The sequence below is a fragment of the Penicillium cataractarum genome, assembly GCF_028827025.1.
Source record: "Penicillium cataractarum strain IBT 29864 chromosome Unknown utg000007l, whole genome shotgun sequence".
Lineage (NCBI taxonomy): Eukaryota > Fungi > Ascomycota > Eurotiomycetes > Eurotiales > Aspergillaceae > Penicillium > Penicillium cataractarum.
Genome location: NW_026622743.1, coordinates 915,753 through 939,022, shown reverse-complemented (window position 1 = coordinate 939,022; position 23,270 = coordinate 915,753). Strand labels below are relative to the sequence as shown.

Below are 23,270 nucleotides of genomic sequence, written 5' to 3'. Positions count from 1 at the left end.
ATTAGCAATTGGATATTTCACCAGACTTTCAATCAAAGCCTGTCACATTAAAAATTGTCATCCAAAGTAACCATCTTCGGCGACCGATTTACCAATTCCCACACCAACAAGATACAGTTTGTCCGAACTTCCAGAAGTATTTCCTAAATTCAATTTAATTTTAGCAATCGTATTCTTCGACATAAATAACATTGAATACTGCACTAACGAAACAAAAATCCTCAAAACAGTCTAGCAATCTACCCCTTCATTTTCCAATCAACCCCTAAATCCAATTCTTCAAGTACTGGATCAACTCCTCACGATGTACCACATTCTCAAACTTAAACGAAGCCGCCAACTCATCCAACTCCTCAAACGAAAGATCCCGGAAATAATCCGCAAACTCGTGCGCCAAATACTGCGATAACAAAACATCACGAAGAACCCGATCAATGTAGTCACTCGTTGACCACGTAGGCGGGTAAAGCGCCTTGAGATGTTGCTGGGGAATCACCTCGTTAAAGTGATCCTTCACACGCTGATAGATACTCTCAACCTCCGGCGCGGCATTACGTCCCCATCGGTCTAGGCCAAGTGAAAGTTTCTTGTCAAGCCAGGGTCGCAAGTGACGATACCACTTTGAATCTGGGGAGACGAATGTCAACCCCTGGTATCCGATATCTTTGTAGAGCCAAATCGACCAGGAGATCGGGGCACCGTCGCCGGACGGATCACCCTTTTTGTAGATTGCCAGTTGGTCGCGCATGAGGAGGTACCGCGATGCATTTGTACCCTCGATATCGGTGTCATTGCGCATAGCAGATGCGTAAACGGGACCCCATTCTCCGTTCCAGACGGGGACGCCGACTTGCTTCATGTGCGCGATCTTGCGCTCGTATGAAGCGAGGAGTTTGGCCTTTTGTGTCTCCGTGCCGGTGTACCTCTCGTCGCAGATGGGGAAGCCGTATTTGGAGTAATCGTGGATCGAGTAGACAGAGTTTGGATAAGGGGTTTCCGGGAAGTCGCTGAAATCTGCGGCATAGGTGTTTCCATCCAGGAAGAGAATGTGCTTTTCGTCAACGGAGCGGATGGCCTTTTCGATTCGGGTGTAGAAGTTGATGAGGCGGGTGGGTTTGGGGTCTGCGGGCTCGTTTAGAGGATTGTAGCCGGCGATCCAGGGATTCTCTTTGTAGTGTGCTGCGATCGCCTTCCAGAGCTCGATGATAGAATCCTGGAAGTGTCCATACTCCCAGAACTGAGCGCGATGAGTCCCATTGTCCGAATGCCAATCCTGGTTCTGGCCACCAGGCACAGTATGCAGGTCTAGCACAGTGTAGACCCCGAAGCGAGCACAGCTTTCCACAATGCGGTCGAGCAGTTTGAAGCCATTGGGGTTGATCTTGGTCAAGTCCTGGTCATCGAGGAAATGGCGATGATTGAAGGGGATACGGAGACAGTTGAGGTTGCAGGATGCAAAGAATTCCGAATCCTTATCCGTCCAGAAATACTCATAGAAGCGGTCCCAGAAGAAGTCGTATTTCTCTTGACCCATCACCTTCAGCATAGCTTCCTTTTGCTCAGTCTCGTGTCCGGCGTAACCCGTAATGAAGTTTTCCATGTTGAGGTGACCTCCAGTAGCAGCTCCACGAAGGACAACTGGGGTTCCATCTTCATTGACGATTTTCGTCCCCTCAACTCTCAAAAAGCCCGTCATGTTGATTCCAGATACAAAGAGAGATCAATAGGAAGAACGTGGTGTGAATCTTTCGTGGGTTTATGGTTGGAAGAGTGGCAGGGGGCTTCCAATGCCCTTAATATAGCTTTTGCGAAATTCATCTTCGTTTCCTCACAGATGCACAGCTTCAATTTAGCCGATCCAAAACACCGTTTGAGACAACGATTGAAGTCATCGTGGGTGTCTCGTGCCCATCAATGCGGGGTGACCGGCACTCCGCGTTGTGGCCGACACTCCCCGACGCGGTGGGGCGGCAACGTGGATTCATACAATCGATTTTGAAGGAACTCTGGGCCTTAGCGGGGACCAATGGGATACCTTTGGTTAAATCAGCAGCAGTACCTCGAGTTTAGCCAGAAGTCGGCATTTGAACCAGCTGATTCGACTACTACGCTGCGCTGATGATTGCCTACAGCGGTAAGAGTCTTAGAAACAAGATTTGTCATGACCAGGCATCTATTTTAATTATGTATTCAGACAAAGAGGAAGAAAGAGAAAAATCGCAAGGAATGAGAGAGAACAAGATCTATCCAGGCATGGCAACATGAGCAATGCAAATAGTCTCGGCGGGTCCATTCTGAACGAATAACCAATATTCGTCGGACCACAGATGCAGTACAGTACATAGCGACACAGCGCTCACCAACCAAAGATCTCGCCAACGCTGAGCGTGCTCCAGCGCACGCCTGCTACGGCAAAGACCATGAGGACGACGTCAACGACGCCCAGCACGACAGCGCCCATCATGAAGCGTGGGCTGAAAATGCGGTACAGCATGAGGTGGCGACGCAGGTGGCCTGCCCACATGGTCGTTGCAAGATTGATAGTCGCAAGGTATAACATGTGCGTGGACGCAGCCTGGACAACGTCCGAGAGTAGCTTGGTAGCGGGGTTGGCCACCTTTGCACTCGACTGTTGTGACACGCGATCCTGAGTCTGTAGAGGTCGTTTCCAAAGAACGGTCAGGGGGACGGCGATCGCGGCGAGGATCTGTGCGCCGAAGGTGTTGAGGATAACAAGGAGAGGGGACCAGGGGTATTTGATGGTGGACATGGGAATGAAGGCGGTTTCCCACTGGATAGAGCTGAGGACGGCTTGGTGGCCGGTTTTGAAGAAATAGAAGGAGCCAAGGAGGCCGAGGACGATGGGGCCGATGGGCGAGTTTGTGAGAGTGAGAGCGTTTGTGTCGAGGATTTCAAGGAGCGAGAGAATTTGGCAAATTAGGAGGGCAATTGCGCCTTGTCCCATGGGCTTTTGCATGAGGATGACTGCGAGCGCAAAGTTGACCACGAGGAAAAAGAAGCGTGTGCCGTATACATTACCGAAGCCTAGGATTGTCACGGTTGTTCGGGGCTGCTGTTGCTGGCCGGCGATAATGGGAGCGGGAGGGGCGTTAGGGTCCTCGGTTGGTTTGTTCACGCTGATGGTGATACAGGGCTTGGAGTAAAGAAATGCGCCTGTACCGGCACCGAGTGCGAGAGCAAGAACCAGCTGGGCGAGGAAGACGCGGATAGACTTGAGGGTTTCCTTGCGGAGCGGCAACCACTCGCCATCATCGGCACCTTCGAGCACCCAGAACAGTGCAGTGATCAGAAGACCCAGACGGAAGGCAAAGCCAATCCATAGAGTAGCAGCACCCTCGTACGACTTGGATCCGGCGTAAAAGGCGCGCACGACACCAGGGAGGATGAGGGCAACCAGGAAGGGAATAGCCAGCTGCCAGGGGGCGGAGATGGACGAGGTAGACGAAGCGTAGTAAGTGGAGCGGCAGAAGGGCATTTGCTCTTCACGACAGAGACGAGAAAACGAGGCAACACGACCCAGAATCACGAAAAGAATGGAGTGGTATACGCCGAGGACACGGTCTGTGGTCGACTTCTGACGCATGGACGAGATGCCAGCGCACACACCGAAGGTCGTCAGGAAGAAGAGCAAGATCTCGTCTTCCCAGATGGTATACGAGTTTGACGCATAACCAAGGGACTGGGAAACAGTGAAGAAGACGGCGAGCCACCCCCACATGCCATTGGGCAAAGGCAGCGTCAAGTTTGCGGGCTTCTTGACCAGTGCAAACAGTCCTCCAACCATACTTCCAAAAGCGGCCAAGAGAGCGGACGAGTCAATGGTAGTAATCTCAGTAAATCCAAAAAGAACCAATGCAGTGCCAGTGACAGCTCCAAGTCCGGTTCCAGCGCCAACAAACGAGAGGAGCGAGGATGTCAGTTCCGTACGATCAATCTTCATTCCACGGGCGTACACCACCAGCAGAGAAATGCCGAAGAACAAGAGTCCAACTCCTGCGAGCATGCTGGGCACATCGAAGCGCGCCCAGAGCCCACGGCAGATCTCCAGAGTGTGTCGCTGGTACTTGCGGTAGAGATCGTAACTGGAACGGACAGCGGTGGACTTGGAAGTGAAACCCTTGGAGGCGGACTTCCATTCCTCCTCGGCAGCTGTCCACAGTGCGAATGACTCCTCGTCATCACCTGCGCCTCGGGCCATCGCATACGCATGCTGATATCTCTTGATCTGGGCCGCCGAAAGACGATTGACAGCCAACAGGTTGGACCAGTCATTACCACTCGAACCGGCAAAAGCCTCTTCGATGGGCGCACCCAGGTTGTTGAAGGGGATAGGCATACCAAGGAGCAGGGACAATGTCGGGACGAGATCGATCTGCGGGACGAAGCGTTCGCGGGCGTGCTTCGGCGGCAGAAGAGTTTCCTTGCTAGTCCGACCGAACACACCACGCTTGGAATACATCCACAACGCAGCTTCGACCTCGTCATCCGACTCGCCGCCGTGATCGCCCTTAGTATCCATGCCGTGGTCACCCATGACAACCAGAAGTGTATCGTCATCCAGGGAAGCGATGATCTTACGGATGACGAGGTCCATCTCTTGCAGCTTAGCAGCCATGGCGGCGTGGTTGGGTCCATAGCGATGTCCTGCGTGGTCAACACCCAAGTAGTGACCAAATATCACGTCCCACTTGGACTTGTTCTCGGGTTGGAGGAGCGGGAACAGATGCTCGTTGACACCGTTGTCAACGGTGTGCAAATCCCACACATTGAACGAGTCGTAAGGGTGCGTGAGGTTGGCATCGAAGTAGCCCGGGAACAGTGACTGCCAAGTATCATCGCCGAGCTGGACCAACGTCTTCCCGGCACTGTGCAACTGGGCAACCAAATTGTCCTCGTCGATGGCAGTGCCGGCAAAGTTGGAGCCCGCGTCGACGAAGGTGGGCAGGGTTCCAGTAGTCAGGCCCTTCAGACGCTGCAGAGTGGTGGTAGGCGGGTCGGCAATGAAGGGAAGCAAGAAAGCGTTACTGGGGTTGTTGACCGCCGTCTCGTAGAGGACCGGGATGTTATCATGGAACAGGTGGGCAGCTTTGTCCTGGTCCATCGTAGCGAAGGGCACAGTGAAGTCATAGCGGAGGGCGTCAATAATAATCACCACAGCCTTGTCAAAAGTCTTGTCATGCCAGCAACCTTTCTTGCTTCCCGAAGATGCGATCGCGTTGCCCGAGACGTCGTCGAAAGGAAGAATATCGCAGGAAGATTTGTTCTCGAGAACCATGCGCGTGAGGAGGAAACCCTTGGTGAAGAAGTAGATACCGGCAACGTGGAGGAGCCTGCAGAAGAATTGAATGCAAGGTCAGTCCAACGTTCCTCAAGCTGCGTCGATTATGACCAATCTATACACTCGAGCAGCCTGGCCCACGCCATATACTCACAATACCCATAGTAGCACCCCCAGTATACCGAGGTGCTTGGTTTTGAACTCCTGCTCGAGCTGCCGGGACTTTGCTTCCTGCAAAGCAGTTTCCTTCTCTTTGGCGGAGGCCGTCAAGGGACTTTTGAGGCCAGTGCCCACGCTCCCCGTGGGAGCTTTCGAGGCCATTATGAAGAGATGAAGTGGCTAGAATAATCCACAGTATGATCGGCGATTTGTAGATGTGTTGAATAAGGTTCTGGTGTAGTGTCGCGCGCAGGGCCAACGAGGCGCACGTAGCTCAGACGCAATGAAAATGGTGTGTGGCAGAATCGCAAGAACAGGGAAGCCGGAATCAAGCACGGACTGAGGCAATTGACCCGCCTTCAGCACGGCTCATCGAAAGAAGGCGAAAGAAGAGGAGCCAGGTCGGGGCACTGGACAGACGGATGGAGGATGGAGGGCCCCTGTCTGTGCTCGGAGGAGGGGCGGCTTCCCTTAGGTAGAGGCGTCTAGAGGCTGAACATGGCTTTTAAGAGCGCAAGTGTGTAAATATGTATATAGGAAATGTTGATTTAAAAGAACGTGGTATTTTTTTTTTCGCAGTGGACAAGAAAGACGACCCAAATTTACTGACGTCGCGGAAGCGGCGGGTTGGGGAGAGCTCCAAAAGGACACTTCTGATTGGCTGGTGGATAGTGGGGACCCTTTGGCGGGCTTGAGCCTTGAAGATGCCACAATCGAGTCGCTACCAAGCATTTAACCGGACTTAAAAGGCTTTAAAGGCCATTTTCCATACAGCTGTAAAGCTCTTCGATAATCGGGAATAAGTAGCTCTGTCTTGTTATTGCAGGCTCCCAGATATGTACAAGTATACCCTCGTCATGCTTATAGTCTTGCCCAAGTTCTCGCAAAACACAACAAAGTGCAGATTTGCCTAGGAAGATAGGAGGACTAAGTACATACATTATCCAGCTGCCGGAATGATACCTGGAGGCACATAAGAAGGTAAGAAGAAAAAAAGGGCGGCCTTGAAAAAAGAGAATAGAAGGAAAGAGGCCGCCCCTGTAAGAGGGGAAGAGAAGAGGAAGAAAGGAAATAAGGAAATACTGTCGCACGTCATTCGGACCCTAGGGACGTGGCAGGGCCGGGAACATGGAAGACCGCAGAGAAAAACGCCATAGAAACCACAAACTCGAACAAAATAATCGGCAGGCCCTCGCTATACAAACTTCCAGCCCCGGCGAGTCTCCAGGGCAAGAGACCCGGCCGATTCCCTCTCTTGCAGAATTCCGTGTCGAGACGGAAAATCCGGCAGAGAAGGTGGGTTGTCTGGATGTAGCCAGAAACAAGTTGATGCATGCATGATATGTGCAAGCCGCGTAGGCAGGTTCGGGGAAAAGAACAAGGTATATAGAAAGGAAACAAGAGGAGAAAAGAAGAAAGGGTTCGCCAAGATGCTCGTCATGCTTTTGGGAGGTCGTCGAAGAGGAAGAAGAGAAGGTGCGAGAAATGTTCGAGAGCGGACGGGAGTGGATGGCTGTCTAACAGCAGAGACAGTCATTTGCACAAGAGTCCGTGCTCTCGGTCGCTTAAGAGTAGTTCTTGAACTCTCCCTTCTCCTTCAGACCGCCCATACGCTCGATATCCAGAGAGTGGAACCGACCGGTGTCGGTGGTCTGGTATGGGGGCAGCTCTTCGTGGCAGGGTTCCAGGCCGACGCTGCCGGCCTCACTGATCCGTACGACGACCATACGGCCGGACTTGCGTCGGCCAGACTCGTCTTCCTCCTCGGGGAAAGTGATGCGAATCTCGGGAACTGGGCTGGGTGGTGGGCTATCGGAGTTCTCCATCAGGGCGCGCTTCTCATCGTAGACCATGACCGAATCATGCTTGTTGGCGGTGATCGTTAACCGGCGCTGGCTGGTAGGGATTTGGCCGTTGTGGACGGGAAGGACGGAATCCTTGTTCGACTGACGCTTACGGCGGATAATGAACAGGCCACCGACCAAGGCGAGGGCGAGCAGAACGAGGACCAGGAGGGAGATCAGGAGATCGACCAGGGTGTTGGAGAGACCGACTTGGTCGCTGCGGCGGACCATTTTGTTGACGGAGAACATATTGTCGGCTTAGTTGGTGGTGGTGGTGGTGGTTGTCGTTGATTTGATGTTGATATTGTCGTCAAGATTGAATGGTTGTTGGCTCAGTGGGGAGGAGCGATGATTGATCGACACGGTTAAATTCCAAAAGAGAGTTGGCGAATAGCGTGGAAAATAGAAAGAAAGACTGTCGAATGGTTGGAATGGACGAGGCCTTAGTCGCAGACTGGTTTGTCGTGAATTTGGTGGTGGAAGGAATGGAGAAGTCGAATCGGATTCAGTTCGGAGAACAGAAGACTCGGCGTGGCAGGTTAAAGGAAAGAATGGATCGCACGGCGTACAGCTGAAAGAGTGAAGCTGATGCCTGCTGGAGGAGGTGAAAAGAATGGAGGGGAAAGGGAGTTGGGTTCGATGGGATAGAGAGGGAGAGAGAATGAAGGGAAAACAGGGGAAAAGGAAGGGGAAAGGGAAAAAGGGTGGACACCGCTTCTCTCTGGGAGGTGCCAACCAGTCAGCACCACCGAACAACCGCTGCGCCCGCTTGGACAATTGCCTAGACTCGACTTGCTCTGGGCCCAACGCTTCTCGTCCTTTTATTTTTGGCTGCTCTAAACTCCCCTGAGCCTAGCGGCCTTGATGGGCTGCCAACGGGACCTGCTCGGTCGTGTCTTGGCCCTACCACCTACTCCTACGCTGCCCAATGGGCTCGCGAGGGTTCCTGGAGAGTGGGTTCAAGCACGACGGGCAACGCGTTGTGACTCGCCCATATTGGCTTATTGGGATCCACCGAACTATGCCGCTTTGTTATGGTCTCCCCTGAATCACGGGCAAACGGTTTGACCAAACGAGTTTAGCAGCAGGTTCAAGTTCAGGTTCTGCTGGCAGCCTGGCAGGAGTAGTATGGCCGAGGTGGCATGCGACCAAGATCGATGGACAATCATGTTTAACGTGATAAGGTTGTTTTATCTCCAGAGTCAGTCCATGGTATGCGCATAACACCGGTGTCTCAGAAGTAGTCTTGAGACACGATCATCCACACAACAAGTTACTTGACTGGGTAAACAACAACCCTCTGAATGTCGGGTGGGTCGTTTCATCCTGTTGCCAGGGTCTCGATGATGCAATATAATCAGGGTCAAGAGACCAACCCCAATCTCGCGCAAATTAAATCTATGCACTACCTCTCCGGGGTCTCCAGAAAATTGAAGCTTAAACTAGATTAACTGTCTCAGGGCACCACATAACAACATAAACATCAATCAAGGCCAGTCCTCCTAGATCCGACGTTTAGTAGGTATACTATGGTCACAGACTCGATAATATTATCATGGACCATCCTTTCAGGTTCGATCAATAACTTGAATAGTCGAATCCTGTTTCCCTTCCATTACCAACTATCTTCCATCCTTCTCGGTCGGAGCGAACCCCCCATGTAGTCTCTCTCCGTCGATGAGGGCAATAGCGACCATTTTGGAGGCATTCAATCCAGCCAATGTTACCACAATGTCTTCTAGGCCAGTCTTAAGCAGTCTTTTCCAATCTAACATTGGATACTCATGAATGCGGTTGCCTATCCGGTTCTTATCATTTTTCAACCAACCACGCCGGCCACCATGCGTCTATATATATATCCTACAACCATCCAAGACCTATCCTCGCACAGTGCAACCACCATCACCCATGCGTATGTCAAGATGGGATTACACATGTCGAACCCGTTGATAGCCATGAGGAACCCAGCCATGAATCTATTAGTGTCCGAGTGACTTGATCAACCCTCGTTGGTATTGCGGTCGTGTCCGTTGCGGGTACGGGCAGCGACAGAGCATGTGCATGGTACAAACTGCCCATCAAGTTGGATAGGTACGGTCTGCTTATGTATTTGTATTTATTCGGGCAATTACATGAAGAGTCAAAACTTGCCCCGCGTGAGAGGAATGAAAATCGACTCAAGAATGCAGGTGGTCGACGTCTAATATATAGTGGACATGGCGAAAGGTTAGAAAGCCGATGCCACGGGGAATCTCTGCTTAATATATAGTAACAAGGCCCAACAAGAGACGAACATAGGCGCTGGTCAAAGTCTGTTCATCGGTAGGCCCATTTAATACGGAGACAAGTCTTCAATCACCGAGTCGATCGAGGCCGACCCTCGGGGCCGTCTGAAGGCCCTGCTTGCACTGAAGTCAACCGGACGAGAACCACCCACACAACACACAAAACCCCAAGTTTTCAACTCCACAAACCCTGAAGAGGTCTTCCGCCATGTCTTGACAGCCGACAATTCACAATCGCAATCGCAACCGCCAGCACACCCCCGCTCAAACTTGCCCACTCCACCAAGGCAGCGTGGTCCGTGTAACTATCTGGCCACTCGACAATTCCGAGGGTAACCTCCGCTGTTTATGTCAAGCGGTCAACAGCACGCCCGGCAGAAACAAAATAGAAGTTGATACATCCATCACGAGTGGATCCCCGCGATCGATTAGCTCGAAAGCGAAAAAAGAAAATACCAGTACAACATCCGGCCAGGTTCCTGGAAACTGGGAATTAGGAACGGGGGAATACATCTGGGGAGAGGAACTTGATCTACCGTACCTCACATACATCCACGGAATATTTATGGAGCCACCACTACTCCGTATAATATCTGACATGTCTACCCGTCCCTTATACTTACCGTTAAGTTCATCGTACAATATCCCCAAACCGGATGGTGAAATACGATAGCCATCTCCAATAAAATTTCTCTCAGCCAGCCGTCCAAAATGGTTCACGTCGATCCTCCACACCAGTCCTGTAGATGCGAGACTAGCGCCCACGGAGGAAGAGAACGATCGCTGAATTTCTGCGAGTAATGGATTGACACCGAACTGGTGCGACGCTCTTGTGCAAGGATCTGGGCGGGCAACATCCTTGTTCGTCTGAGCCTGTATTTGTATGACTTGGGTTATCGGGTTTGATGTGTCGGCCTTTTTGCAAACGCCGTTTAAGCTGAGTGCGGGGATATAGGACCGGTGTTGATTTATTGTACGGTACAGTGTGTATGCGTTGAATACCTCGAAAACCAAGTCGCGCTCGATGGCACTAGATACTGTACTATAGAGGATGGCTAACTACGACTGGAATCGGGGAAATTGGTTTGGAACGACAGTTGCTTTTGAGTGTCGGAGCCGGGATGATTTGTCTTTCAGCGCGCTAACTAACTACATAAGTACTGTACAGAGAGAGGGCTATTTAGTCATTTGTTCCGGCTAGAGCCTAAACTACACGACGGGGGTCCAAGGATCAGTGTGACGATACCGAAGCAAGGGGGCTGGCGACATCCAGCACTAACGGTAGGTAAAGGCTAACACTCGCGCTAGTCTCGGCCGGCTGTCCAAGCGCAGTGCGCATGGGGTTTAGGTTATGGCTTTGGTGTTGTACATCACTTACCCTGACGACCGGAGACGCTAGTTATGAGACTCCCAGTTGGACTCGAAATCAGGAGCGCTAATTCCAGTCACGGGCAATAGTGTTGCTGTACTGGAGGATGGGAGGGGGGTTTGAGGCGGTGACGTTTCTTGGCTCTGTAAGGTAGAATCAATGTCTGTATAGCTTTGTGTGTAGATGAGAGTGTATTAATATCGTTTCTAGGTCGACGGTGGACCCGCGGATTTTAAGATTGCAGCTGACCTGAAGAACTAGATGGTCTACGTAGTTAGAGACTCGCTAGTTAAAGCAGCAAACCCCTTCTGTTTCCTTCCATTGAAGTCTTGACCGGAGAAAGACGGTCGTGGCCAACGAGCATCGGGCCAGACCTGGAATGGGGCATCCCTCATCCACAGGCAAGCCAGGTGGCGGGCCCTTGGTTGCAGTTTGAGTTGAGTGCTCAAGAATGTGTCTTTCCGGGCTAAGCCGGACGGAGAGAATAGTGGGGTTTGATCTGAAGATGGACATGTGTTGACGAGCAATGTCAGCTATTGTTTATCTCCACCATTGGAGAATGGAAGGGGGTTAATAGTGGTAATAAATCAAATACAGAAACGAGGGCTGTTAAGCATAATTCATGGTTGATTTGTGTAGCCGGTACGGAGTACATAATAAACATACTCGATAATCGAGACTGCCATATCAATTTCATTGCTGTAGAATAAGTTGAGAATCTGAATGAACAAGCCTAATTAACGGCCTGTATTTTGTACTTTACCAGGACGGAGGGTCTACCAAGTGGATCCGATCGGACTCCAATTTTAGGGCTGCCAAAATGGCCGAAGCTTCAGTGCGGTGAATTTCGTGCATGGAGCGATTTGAAGAGACGACCAGAAATGGAATGGGATAGGATCAGTATTTGTGTCAATCGGTCTCAATTTATCTCAGTTGATCTCAATTGATTTCTTTCCCCCTCGCCTGGAGGCCATTCTGGCGAGGGACCCATGTCAGATCCCGTCAAAATCATACTTTGCTAGCTTGTTATTCCCTGCAATTTCTACAATATTTCATCTCTAGCTTCGAGACCTCCTACTCCTAGCTCCCGGCTTTATTTCCTTCCTACGTAGACAATAATCATCACTCGTCTATTTGGTCGTCCGGTGAATACCTATTCGTGCCGGTATGCTCTGACCCTGCGCCAACAGGCCCATGGAATCGGCTCCAACATGCCAGGAGGTTGGCAACGTGGATCGCTAGGAACATTTCGCCGACGACTTGAGGGGTAGTAGTGACTTCACGCTTTCACTTTCACCACCCGGGGGCGGCCGAAATGGTAGTCGGGATCCTAGGATCGAAGTGGTTGGTTTGTATGCACGTCCATGGTCGATCTGGCGGTCAGGCCTTGTTGGGGGATTTTGCATGAAGAAAAAGGTGTGTATTTGTTGTCAGTTATTTGGAAGGATAAAGGATTAGAATCAAGGTTAGCGGGTTGGGGTGGCTTGTCATAGATGTAGGTAGGAACCATAGAAAGGAAGATCCTTGGAGATGATTTAACTGACAGCTCTGGAAGATCGAGGTGTAAATAAGTGGATGGGGCACTAAAAAAGAAGCGCCGGGAGAGCCAAAGATCCAGCGATCGTAATGGTAATGACAATACCGTACGTCGGGCATGCGCCGCCTAACTGGTAGTCTGGGCCTTGGCAGTACATTCCCACCCATAGTAATTTACTGCCGGTCAAATGTACCCCCTCCGATCGACACCAGTCCAAGGCGTCATGGCCATCTGGTGAATACACCATCGGTACCGCCTTCGTACCGCCTCCGTACAAGCGGCTGATCTGCTCCTCCGCCAGCATCATTTTCTGCCTCCTCTCTTATCTATCATTTTCCCATCCTCACCTTTCTTTTTTTTCTGCTTCTCTTCCCTTCTTCGTGTTACGCTTTTCGCCCTCCCTTTTTTTTTTCCTTCTTCCTTCATCCTTCTCTCCCTCCACCCCTCTCTCATCCTCCCTTTTTTCTCCTCCCCCTCCCCGAAAATCTAGGCCCAACGACGGCTCGAGGAGGAAAAAAAAAAGCAAGAGATCATCACAACCCACCTGGGCTGTCATGCTGCCGCCCTGTGTGACAGCTGGACTACGTTAATGCCGTGCTTGGTCTCTCGCCTACATTCCCACTCGTCGACCCACTAAACTCCCAGCCCGGATTTCCTTCTTTGCGCAACGCATTCCTCTATTCGACTATCCTCCACCTTGACCCTTTATCGGCCGCGATCACTTCCTCCACTCATCACCAACCTCCATTATCCCCTCCACCACCCCCCCTCCTCCCATCCCTCCCTACGCTATCCCTCCGCCACCCCTTGCGCGAATCTTCCGTCTAGGGTTTTAGGGTCCTCAGGGTCCACCTCACCCCCCAAAAAAACCCGCTCGTCCCATTCTCGGGGATCGCCTCTCCACAAGGCACATGAGGACGATCGGCAAGCTGGGAGATTCCTGGAGCATGCACGGAGCAGAGTAACGTCGCGACGCCTCTTCCATTGCCTCTAACTGCCGGGCCTTGCCCTGCCACAGCTACTGCTGCACCGACAAACGAAGGGGAGATTTTCATCGTTCCAATTCTTTGTCGCCTTGCATCTTCACTGGCCCTGCTCAACTTGCTTCCCGCATTTCTGATCCTCTCGTTGCTCCCTTCAACCAATTCTCCCTCGCTCTCTTCTTCTCCATCATCTCCGTCCTTTCGCCTTCTCCTTCCACCCTTCTCTCTCACTCCCGTCTCGTCTGTACATGCCCTGGGCTCGTGACTCCTGAGAAGAAGTCCCGAAGAGAAGTGTGAAACCTGGAGGAAACAAAATCAAGAGCTACCCTCTCTTGCTTCCTCTCTCTCTCTCTCGCTTCCGCTGATCCCCTTCTGTCCCCTCCTTTGGTAAGTCTCCCCTCCCCTCTCGTCCTGGACTGGCCCTTTTTGTACCTTCTGTGAGGAGAGACTCAGGTCGCATCCTGCACGCCAACACGATCAATTCGGCTAACAAGGGCCTTATCTTCATCTAGCCTTAAATTCCTTCCTGTACGCCGTTTCTGGAGCCTGGTGCCCACTGCAAATACCGGTCGACAATCGAACCCTCTCGGCCCTGTGACCTAGGCTCGAGACACCTCGAGCTCGTGCAAATACTGTCGTGCGTCCCGTTCCAGTACATATTTGAATCCCCCCCCTCGTCGGACCGCTTTTCTGGGAATGGCTTCCACGATGGCGGCCAATGCAACCGGTGTACACAACGTGAGTGATGGCGATAGATGGAATTTGAAGCAGGCATTGACAACGGGCTCGCAGGTACGATCTAACCGCTCCAACATGGGTTCATCAGGGATGAACAGCGACCGCGCACGCGGATCGCACAGCAACAGCGCAGGGAAGAGCTTTGGTGCTGGAAAGTCCAACTGGAACAATATCTGGGGTGACACCAACCTGGGAAATGGCTTTGGAGATGGTACGTAACACCTGGGGACAAAATTGAGTTCTGGCAGGAATTAAAGATCCTTGGCTGATCAGGTACAGATCAACACATCGGAGATGCCTCGTTTGAAGGAAAGTCAGGCTCGGGCTCATTGCTGTCCACGTCGGAGTCGGATGGCTGGGCTGGCCGCCCTAACCTGCCCTGGAGCACTGTCAACTCGTCGCTTTCGATGAGCCAAACCCGCGGTGGTATGGCAACCTCGCCGATTCAGACCCGTGCCAATGACCGAAGTGCGCCCGCTCTGAACGATGCTGGCGAATCTTCCTACTTCACGCTGCCCCGGACCACTAGCATCGTTACCTCCGCCGGTACTGCGAGTCACCGACCTTACCTTAACTCTGGATCTGAGGGCGTGTCGCCCTCGGGAGATGGCGTGTCTTTCAGCACCTTCTCTGGCCTTCGAAATGGTGATGGACGTCGGCAGATGAGCTCTTCTGGCCTTAGCGGCAGCCCTGTGGGAATAACCTTCCCAGTCAAGCCCGGCTTCTCTGGCTCGCTAGACGGTTCCCGCCCGGACGAGATGAATGCCTCGATGAGCATGGGCACTATTGCTTCCGGCCTATCCGATGGCGTGTCCCCGCCTCAGACGCGCAGCGGACTCTCTCACATCCCCCACAACTCCACTTCATACGTCCCTCAACGGCCGGCTCATTCGGCCCACCCCTCTTTCTACTCAGACAACCACAGCGTTGAGGGTCGCTATGGTAACGGATCGATTGACCTATCCGCTGGTTTCAGCAAGCTGCAATTGAACGAGAGTGGATACGCCAACCAGGCCGGTGGCCAACGTCCCCAGTTCATGTCCCATGCGTCGTATGATGGGTCTCTGCCCCGTGGCAAGTATCAGAACAACGACGATCCTAGCTACCAAGCTCTCGCTGCTTATGGAGCTGAAGCTGCCCACGATCTGCACCCGGCCTATCAGGCACGCTCTCGCGGAGGTGAAAACGGATCAATCTCTCCTTCAGACTACCATCGCATGGATAGCCCCTTGTATGCTGGGGCTGAAGGTGCTGCCCAGTATCGCAACTCGTCCGGTGGCCGCGTGGCTGAACAAGTTGCCTTCGAACGCCGGCTGCGGACCTTCCAAGAGCAGGATTTCATTCAGGGTCAGGCAAATTCGCTTCAGCGTATGCCGATGGCCTCACAGTTTGACTACCAGGCCTATCAGGCGACACGCTTGAACTCCTTGCAGGGGTTCTACCCCATCGCTCAGCTTGGTGGGCTCGGCCCTGCAGCTTTAGCTCGTGCACACCGTGATGACCCCACGCAGGTTGTTCGCAGCCCTCTGCTCGAGGAATTCCGTGCCAACAGCAAGGGAAATAAGCGCTACGAGTTGAAAGACATCTACAACCATGTTGTTGAGTTCAGCGGCGACCAGCATGGCTCACGGTTCATTCAGCAGAAGCTGGAGACTGCCAACAGTGACGAGAAGGAGCAGGTCTTCCGGGAGATCCAACCGAACTCCTTGCAGCTCATGACCGATGTCTTCGGCAACTACGTTGTGCAGAAGCTCTTTGAGCATGGCAATCAGAGCCAGAAGAAGATCCTCGCCAACCAGATGCGGGGACATGTACTTGCTCTCTCGACCCAGATGTATGGATGCCGTGTTGTGCAAAAGGCACTGGAGCATATTCTCACCGACCAGCAAGCCGCTATGGTCAAGGAGTTGGAGAACCATGTCCTGAAGTGCGTTCGGGACCAGAATGGCAACCACGTCATCCAGAAGGCTATTGAGCGCGTGCCATCTCAGTATGTGCAGTTCATCATCAACGCCTTCCGGGGCCAGGTCAATCGCCATGCTGCGCACCCTTACGGATGCCGCGTCATCCAACGTATGTTGGAGCACTGTGAGGAGGTTGACCGTGAATCCATTCTGAGCGAGCTGCACGCATGCACCTCGAGTCTCATCCCTGATCAGTTTGGAAACTACGTGATCCAGCATGTCATCGAGAACGGTGACGCCAAGGACCGTGACCGCATGATCCAGATTGTCATGTCGCAGCTGCTGGCATACTCAAAGCACAAGTTTGCTAGCAATGTGGTCGAGAAGAGTATTGAGTTTGGCGACGAAGAACAACGCCACAACATCATCTCTACCCTGACCTCGCCGAACGAGCGTGGTGAGAGCCCGCTGCTCGGTCTGATGCGCGATCAATATGGCAACTATGTCATTCAAAAGGTCCTCGGTCAGCTGAAGGGCGAAGAGCGTGAAGCTCTGATTGAGCAGATCAAGCCCCTGCTGAGTCAGTTGAAGAAGTTCAGCTATGGCAAGCAGATTGTGGCCATCGAGAAGCTCATCTTCGACCCCAACTCTCCGACCGCCGGCCCACTGTCCCACACTACCTCTACCACACCTCCCAACTCTCACAAATCCTCTCCGCAACCCCTGAAGCGCACCATTCCCGCCATGGAGCAGCCGCAGCCTCCCTTTGTGGGCACTGCGCCACCAACCCCACCCCCGACGGAGAACCAGGGCACCGTCGATGACTCCTTCGGGTCCAAGGGGCTTTGCAAAAGCACCGTGACCTCGGTCTCCAGTCCCAAGACGGGCAGCACCGGCGTTCCCGTCACGGTCGATGGTCACTAAGGTGCACACACTCAATTCGATGCACACACGATTCTTCTCACCGACATTGCTCGCGCCGACATAATCTGTTCTAATGCCGATCTCCGCCACAAAATCGATTCTCTCTTCTTCTTTATCTAATATGGGCGTATACATACTGGGATGGAGATATCCGACCGGATACATGAAGTTATCAAAACCTAACGGCACTGTGTTTTCACTGGACTATCTTTTATCAACCATGGCTCGACGGCGCAAAACTCAAGGGGATCTCGATTCATTGTTATCTTTTTATTTCTTTCATGTGCTCTGTGGCCGTTCCGGTTCTTCATGTGTCGATCTCGGAACCGGCTTTTATTCTTCCTGTGATGTGGTTCAACCTGTTCATTATTTTTTTATTATTTCTTACGACGGTGGTGTTTTCTGTCTCCACATCTGCAACCTCTCTTCCTTACCATTGTCACTGTCAATGCTTCTCACATCATGGCGCGAATCTCGGAGCTCGATCTACCTGGAACCGGCGTCTACGTGTGATTTCCATCTCGGGGGAATGCAAAGGTCACTCGAATCTTTCACGGACGCGAGAAACGGATTTGAACATATCATCTCAGATCCTCTCATATTCTCTCGCCCTTTTCGCTATTCTTCTTCTCTTTTCACTCTTCACGATCTTCGGCATATGACATGGGAAAGGAGCTTGCTATCAACTGGAAAATGGAAATGGAAAGGAAATACTGGAGTGAATCACTGCTTATCTATTTGTTACTTTCTTGTGCTTTTTTTCCTCTTTTCTATTTCTATTTTATGTCTTTTCTGTCTTCTTGCATGGCACGGTATCTGTTTTATGTCACACTCCCCTCGAGTGTGGGTGTGGTTTCCCTCGATCTATCTTATCCAAAGATGTCACGCATATCGGACGTGGGTGTTATTCTTATCTTGCTTTGGTATACAGTCTTCACTTGCAATGGAAAGTGTTGCTTATGCCTGAATCTGGGTCATTTTGTTCTGCTCTGTTGATATTTTGCTCTTCTGTGGCTGATGTATTACCAATATCAACGTACTCTCGCAGCCATGTCTTTCACTATTGTAGTTGTAAATTTCCGAAGTATTCAGCCATGCAAAAGTTTAGATGAATTCCAAGTAGCCTCAACATTATGGCTCGACAAAATCCCCGTCGTCTTGTGTGTAAGTTGAGCTTATTGTAGAGCTGGTACACTCACGTGATATCTTTGATAAGATCGCCGATCCACCTGCGAAGCTCAACCTCATCCTTAACTTTCATTCGAGACAAATCTACACACCTCTACTTCGGAGATGTCTGTGAACATTTAGGTGGGAACGAGAACGCTTAAACCACTGAACTCGCACTGTTGCCACCCACCAACCCACACCAAGAGCAACCCACCTCACCAACACAGCCAGCGGCAAAACCAAGCCACAGCTTCTCCAACCCACACCTCAAAATGTCCTCCAACGTCGGCCTCTCCACTCCCCGCGGCAGCGGTACATCAGGCTACGTCCAACGCAACGGCGCCTTCCTGAAACCCCGCGCCGCAGGCTTCGGCGCACCCTACCCACCCGTCTCCGGTGCGAACAGCGCCTCCGACCGCGCCTTCAAACAACGCCTCCCAGACAAGCAAATCCTGGAGCATGATCGCCGCCGCGCAATCGAGGTAACCGTCATGGAAGAGCGCGAGCGCCTCGAAGAAGAGAATGAGCGCATCGAAGAAGCCCTGTCCAAGTCTAAGGGCAAGAGCGCCGCTAAGAAGGCTACTAAGCCTGTTGAGGATAAGGAGGATGGCGAGGAGGTTGAGGAGGGTGAGCGCGTGCTTAGCGAGGAGGAGATTGATGAGCGGTGCGAGGTGTTGAGGCAGCGACTTGTGAAGGAGATGGAGGCTGAGACGGAGGGTGGTGTCGGTGGAGCTGCGCGGGGGAAGAAGGTCTTGCCGAAGGATCGGAGGCAGCTTAAGTCTTACCAGGTGCATGAGCTTGCGGAGGCGAAGATTCAGGAGAGTGAGAGGTTGCGCAGGGCGTTGGGGCTTAAAGAGGATCGGGAGACTGGGGAGATTAGTAGTCGGCGGTTTGAGAGGCGACGGGATTGAGGATATGATGTTTATGCTGGACTTTGGGAAATCTTATGGATTGGGATTCCTTTGAAGGCGTTTTGGATTGGAGTTTCGTTTATTTTGTCCGGATGGAGGGTTTTGGTGCTACCTTTACTCGTCTAGCATTGCACATTGGATGATTACACGTGAGCAGTGAATGTCATGAAATGCTTGTATACATTGTGGCCACACGGCCGAATATCAAGTGGATATCATAAACCCCATCTATAAAGATTCCCTAGCCCTGTAAAGAATAACAACAAATCATGCAGATGATCATCATGCCACGAACTTCTCAATCACCCAGCCCTCCTTGGGATCTTTTCTCTGCACCACCTTCTTCGCTGGCAATGGCCACCCGGTACTCCCAGAGTCGCCCACCAACGCAGGCACAACCCAGCACGATCTGCGCTGCGGGATGCCCTCCAGAAGCTCCGTCTTGCCCACAGGCTTGCCGTACTCGATAAGCGGCGTGTCATGGGCGATAGCCGCTAGCTGCAGGCCACTAGGCGCAACGAGCGGGAACATGCGGATCTTGGGTGTCTGGCCCGAAAGAGGCGCTGCAGCCGACTGCTGCAGATGCGAGTACACGATGTACGGGGGCATTTCCTTTGGCGTGAGCTTGGCCAGCACGGAAGTAGGGTGAACGAAGACTGCACGTTCAGCAATGTCATCTGCGTGGCGGTCGCGCGAGCGGAAGAGCGTCAGGTATGGCACGTCGATGGCACGGCGAGGTGCACGCGGGTTCTCAGGTGGCACGGGGGCCAATTCTGCGCGGATGGCGACGTTGTCGATGAATCCGGCTGTGACAATTTGCTTGAGAGCTTTGAGTTGCTTGGGCGAGGGTTCGGGCAGCTTGGCTGAATAGGCGCCGAGGAGGCCTGGGTTGTTGGAGCGCACAATATCGGAAAGCTGGTGACGCAGCTGGGATGCTTCTTTGAAGGCCTTGGCACGCAGGAACATCTGCTCACAGAAGGCCTCGCCATCGGGAGCGTAGGCATAGGCGCAAATGGCAGAGAGATATTTCAGTGCATCACTGGTGTCGTCGTGTTTGCTTAGAAGACGGTGGACGCGAGCGAATTCCTTTGAACGCTGTTCGCGCTGGGTGTCTTCGAGGCGGTCTGCATTGGTGTATACCTTCTCGTCTTCCGAGTCACTCGTGTCCGAGTCCGAGTCGGGCTTCTTGCTCTTGGCGAATAGGGCCTCGTTGCCGGGGAGTTGATTCTCGGCAACGAACAGGTCGCCGACCGCCAGGGCTGCGACAAGGGCGATGACATAGGGCATGCAGCCATGCTGGTGGCCGATGTAGAGCATCTTGCCGAAGCGAGGGGAGAGAGGATACGTCGAAAGACGACGACCAATCTGAGTGACTTGTCCGCTGCTAGTGAGAGCGCCGAGGTTCTTGAGCAGCTTCTCCGCTTTGGCGAGGCCTTGTCGGCTTGGAGGTGTAGGGAAGGGGAAGTTGATGACATTGTGTAGACCCATGCTCTTCATCTGGAGAACGACTCCCTCGATGGGGGTGCGGAGAATCTCAGGGTCAGTGTAATCGGCAAAGTCAGCTTCGTAGACTGCCGAAGAGTACAGTCGATAACAGTGACCAGGGCCTGTTCGACCAGCACGACCAGCACGCTGGTTTGCGCTGGCCTTACTGATCCAGCCGATTTGGAAGTTCTGGACGCCAGTGGAAAGGTCGTATTGCTTCTCTTTGGACCGTCCACAGTCGAACACATACTTGATGCCGGGAATAGTAAGAGATGTTTCGGCAACGTTGGTGGCAAGAATGATGAGGCGCGAGTTTTCTGGTGGTGCCTCAAACACCTTCATCTGTTCTTTGGTTGGCAGTTGCGAGTACAAAGGAAGGACATGCACCTTGGTTGAAGAGTCCATAGCATCTTCACCGAGATCAAAGTCCTCATCATCCTCTGGCTCATCCAATCCAGTGATTTCGAGGTCATCCTCGTCATCTCCTACATTGTCCATCTCCATACCACCAAGTTCCAAGTCTTCAGCTTCCAGAGGTGCGTCGTTGGCGGAAAATTGGACTTTGGCCTGTGTCGTATCGAGACGCTGTGTTGGTTTGAATGCCTGCTTGAGCTTCTTCGACAAAAGTCGAATTTCGTTCTGACCAGTCAAGAACACAAGCATTCCACCAGCGGGAAGTTTGCGATGACCGCGAGAAACCTTGCGGAAAGCTTCCTCCACGTAGTCGCGCTGGGTCCGACGAGCGAAGTGAACAGTCACAGGATACTGACGACCCTCGGCTTGGACCAATGGAGGTGGACCCTCGCGAAATAGGCTCGGATTTTCCGTAAAGTCTGAGATACGAAGCGTGGCAGACATGATGACAACCTTTAAAGGCTTCACAAACGGGTCCTCCTCACTCATCGACTTGCGCAGGTCCACGATACGGCTGACCATTCCGATGAGAATATCGGTGTTGACACTCCGTTCGTGAGCTTCATCAATGATCAGAACGGAGTACTTGCGTAGGGCAAAGTCATCTGCAATCTCTCGCAACAAAATACCATCTGTCATGAACTTGATGGCGGTCTTCTTGGAGACTGTCGTCTCGAATCGAATCTGATACGAGACTTGGTCGGAATACTGACCAAGTTCCTGGGAGACACGGTTCGCCATACTCACGGCGGCCACACGACGAGGCTGAGTGACACCGATGAGGCCCGGGTTCGGACTGTCTGGGTTGCCAAAGCCAGCTTCAAAGAGGAATTGGGGGAGCTGTGTGGTCTTTCCGCTACCAGTGGCACCCCAAATGACAATAACGGAGTTGTTGTAGATAGCTTCCATAATTTTCTGTTCTTCGCCAACCACCGGGAGCCCGAGACGAGCTGTCTGGATTTCTTCAGAACGCTCGACGGGAACGCTGAAGGCCTTACGGAAGGGGTTTCCGGTAGTGACTTCAAGTTCGCGTGGAAGAGGCTCCTCCATTTCGACAGTGTTTTGGGGCTCTTTCCTGGGCGGCGCAAATGCTTGTTGCACTGAATCATGAATGACCGGTCCTTCGCTTGGCTTGAAGCCTATGGCCTCGTTAATTTGTTGAACAGCCCATGATTTGAAGGCTGACTCTCGGGGCTTGATGCGACGATCATTTCCTTCATCTCCCTCCTCATCTTCCTCGTCCTCATCATCATCTGAGTCTTCATCCGAGTCTTCGTGATCATCGTCAGATGATTGCTCCGAGGCATCTTCAGAATCCTCGTCTTCAGAGTCACCCTTAGCCTCAGCCTCAGCCTCTGAGTTGTCAGAGTCAGCGTTCTCCTCATCTTCGCTGGAACCCTCGCCATCTGATCCGAAGCCTTCCCAGGAGGGCTCCGGCTCCGGCGCAGGCGCGGGTTTTGACTTGGCCGTACGCTTCCGCTTCTTGATGACTGGGAAGCCATCCGGTCCAAGTTCAAGAGGGCGCTTCAATCCACTTCCAACGGGTCCTTGGGGTATTTGGGCCGTCGGCGCCGGTGCGCCAGAGCTTGTCAACAAGTCGATGTCAGAGTCGTCGGAGTCTTCTCCAGGTGCGGAGGCTATGTGCGCAGGAGCCGTAGCGGGAATTCTATCATCTGCCTGTCTCTTGCGCTTTCCCAAATCCCTCGAGGTCTGTAGTGCTGAGGTATCGACGTTCGCTTGAGCCAGCTTCTTCAGAAGCTCGACGTTCTCTTCTTTCTTGAGTTTGTTTTCCTGCATAGTGTGTTAGAATCCTGCTACCGAGAAAATGGACAGCTCTTCCACATACAATATATTTGTCCAAGCGCTTCTGTTTCTTCGAAGAGACATTGGCATGCTGGTCCCGTAGCTCGTCTCGCAGCTTCTGCCTCCGCGCTTCTTTTTCATCTTTGGAGACAGGCGCTAGCTCCGCAATGTTGGTGTCGACCGGCGCGCCTGTCTCTTGGCGCCGGTGCTTTTGTTTTCGCTGCCGGGGGACAAACTTTGGCGGCATCTTGAAAAACCCCACCTCTGAACAGGGAAAGGATTTTAAGCAATCTGCACTGGGCTGTTGTTGCTTGCACTCGCGGGAAAAAAAATCGAGGACAACCCACGGGCGGTGGGATTCTGCTGTAATTAGCTGTGGGGAACTACTCACCGCCTTACACGTTGTAGACGATCAACACTCCGCACGCCCAAGGTGTACACTCCA

At 52.4% G+C, this 23,270-nt stretch overlaps 6 protein-coding genes across 6 annotated transcripts; 2 read left to right on the top strand and 4 right to left on the bottom strand.

Annotated features, from left to right (window-relative positions):
• Nucleotides 1-265: 265 nt before the first annotated feature.
• On the bottom strand, nt 266-1,696 carry N7496_007985 (glycoside hydrolase family 5 protein; the record flags this gene model as incomplete). The annotated part of the gene is made up of 1 exon (XM_056700904.1): nt 266-1,696. One exon carries the CDS (start codon nt 1,694-1,696, stop codon nt 266-268), a length of 1,431 nt encoding a protein of 476 aa, XP_056552967.1.
• A 660-nt stretch (nt 1,697-2,356) lies between these two features.
• N7496_007984 (mannose-ethanolamine phosphotransferase GPI13) lies at nt 2,357-5,620 on the bottom strand (the record flags this gene model as incomplete). Its single annotated transcript, XM_056700903.1, has 2 exons — nt 2,357-5,351; nt 5,454-5,620. The coding sequence occupies 2 exons, from the start codon at nt 5,618-5,620 to the stop codon at nt 2,357-2,359; spliced, it is 3,162 nt and encodes a 1,053-aa protein (XP_056552966.1).
• A 1,403-nt stretch (nt 5,621-7,023) lies between these two features.
• On the bottom strand, nt 7,024-7,533 carry N7496_007983 (uncharacterized protein; the record flags this gene model as incomplete). Its single annotated transcript, XM_056700902.1, has 1 exon — nt 7,024-7,533. One exon carries the CDS (start codon nt 7,531-7,533, stop codon nt 7,024-7,026), a length of 510 nt encoding a protein of 169 aa, XP_056552965.1.
• A 6,639-nt stretch (nt 7,534-14,172) lies between these two features.
• N7496_007982 (mRNA-binding protein PUF3) lies at nt 14,173-17,042 on the top strand (the record flags this gene model as incomplete). Its single annotated transcript, XM_056700901.1, has 3 exons — nt 14,173-14,214; nt 14,269-14,425; nt 14,494-17,042. The coding sequence occupies 3 exons, from the start codon at nt 14,173-14,175 to the stop codon at nt 17,040-17,042; spliced, it is 2,748 nt and encodes a 915-aa protein (XP_056552964.1).
• Nucleotides 17,043-18,484: 1,442 nt separating this feature from the next.
• On the top strand, nt 18,485-19,123 carry cwc21 (U2-type spliceosomal complex subunit CWC21; the record flags this gene model as incomplete). The annotated part of the gene is made up of 1 exon (XM_056700900.1): nt 18,485-19,123. One exon carries the CDS (start codon nt 18,485-18,487, stop codon nt 19,121-19,123), a length of 639 nt encoding a protein of 212 aa, XP_056552963.1.
• A 282-nt stretch (nt 19,124-19,405) lies between these two features.
• Nucleotides 19,406-23,072, bottom strand: N7496_007980 (ATP-dependent RNA helicase ECM16; the record flags this gene model as incomplete). Its single annotated transcript, XM_056700899.1, has 2 exons — nt 19,406-22,813; nt 22,869-23,072. 2 exons carry the CDS (start codon nt 23,070-23,072, stop codon nt 19,406-19,408), a joined length of 3,612 nt encoding a protein of 1,203 aa, XP_056552962.1.
• Nucleotides 23,073-23,270: the final 198 nt, after the last annotated feature.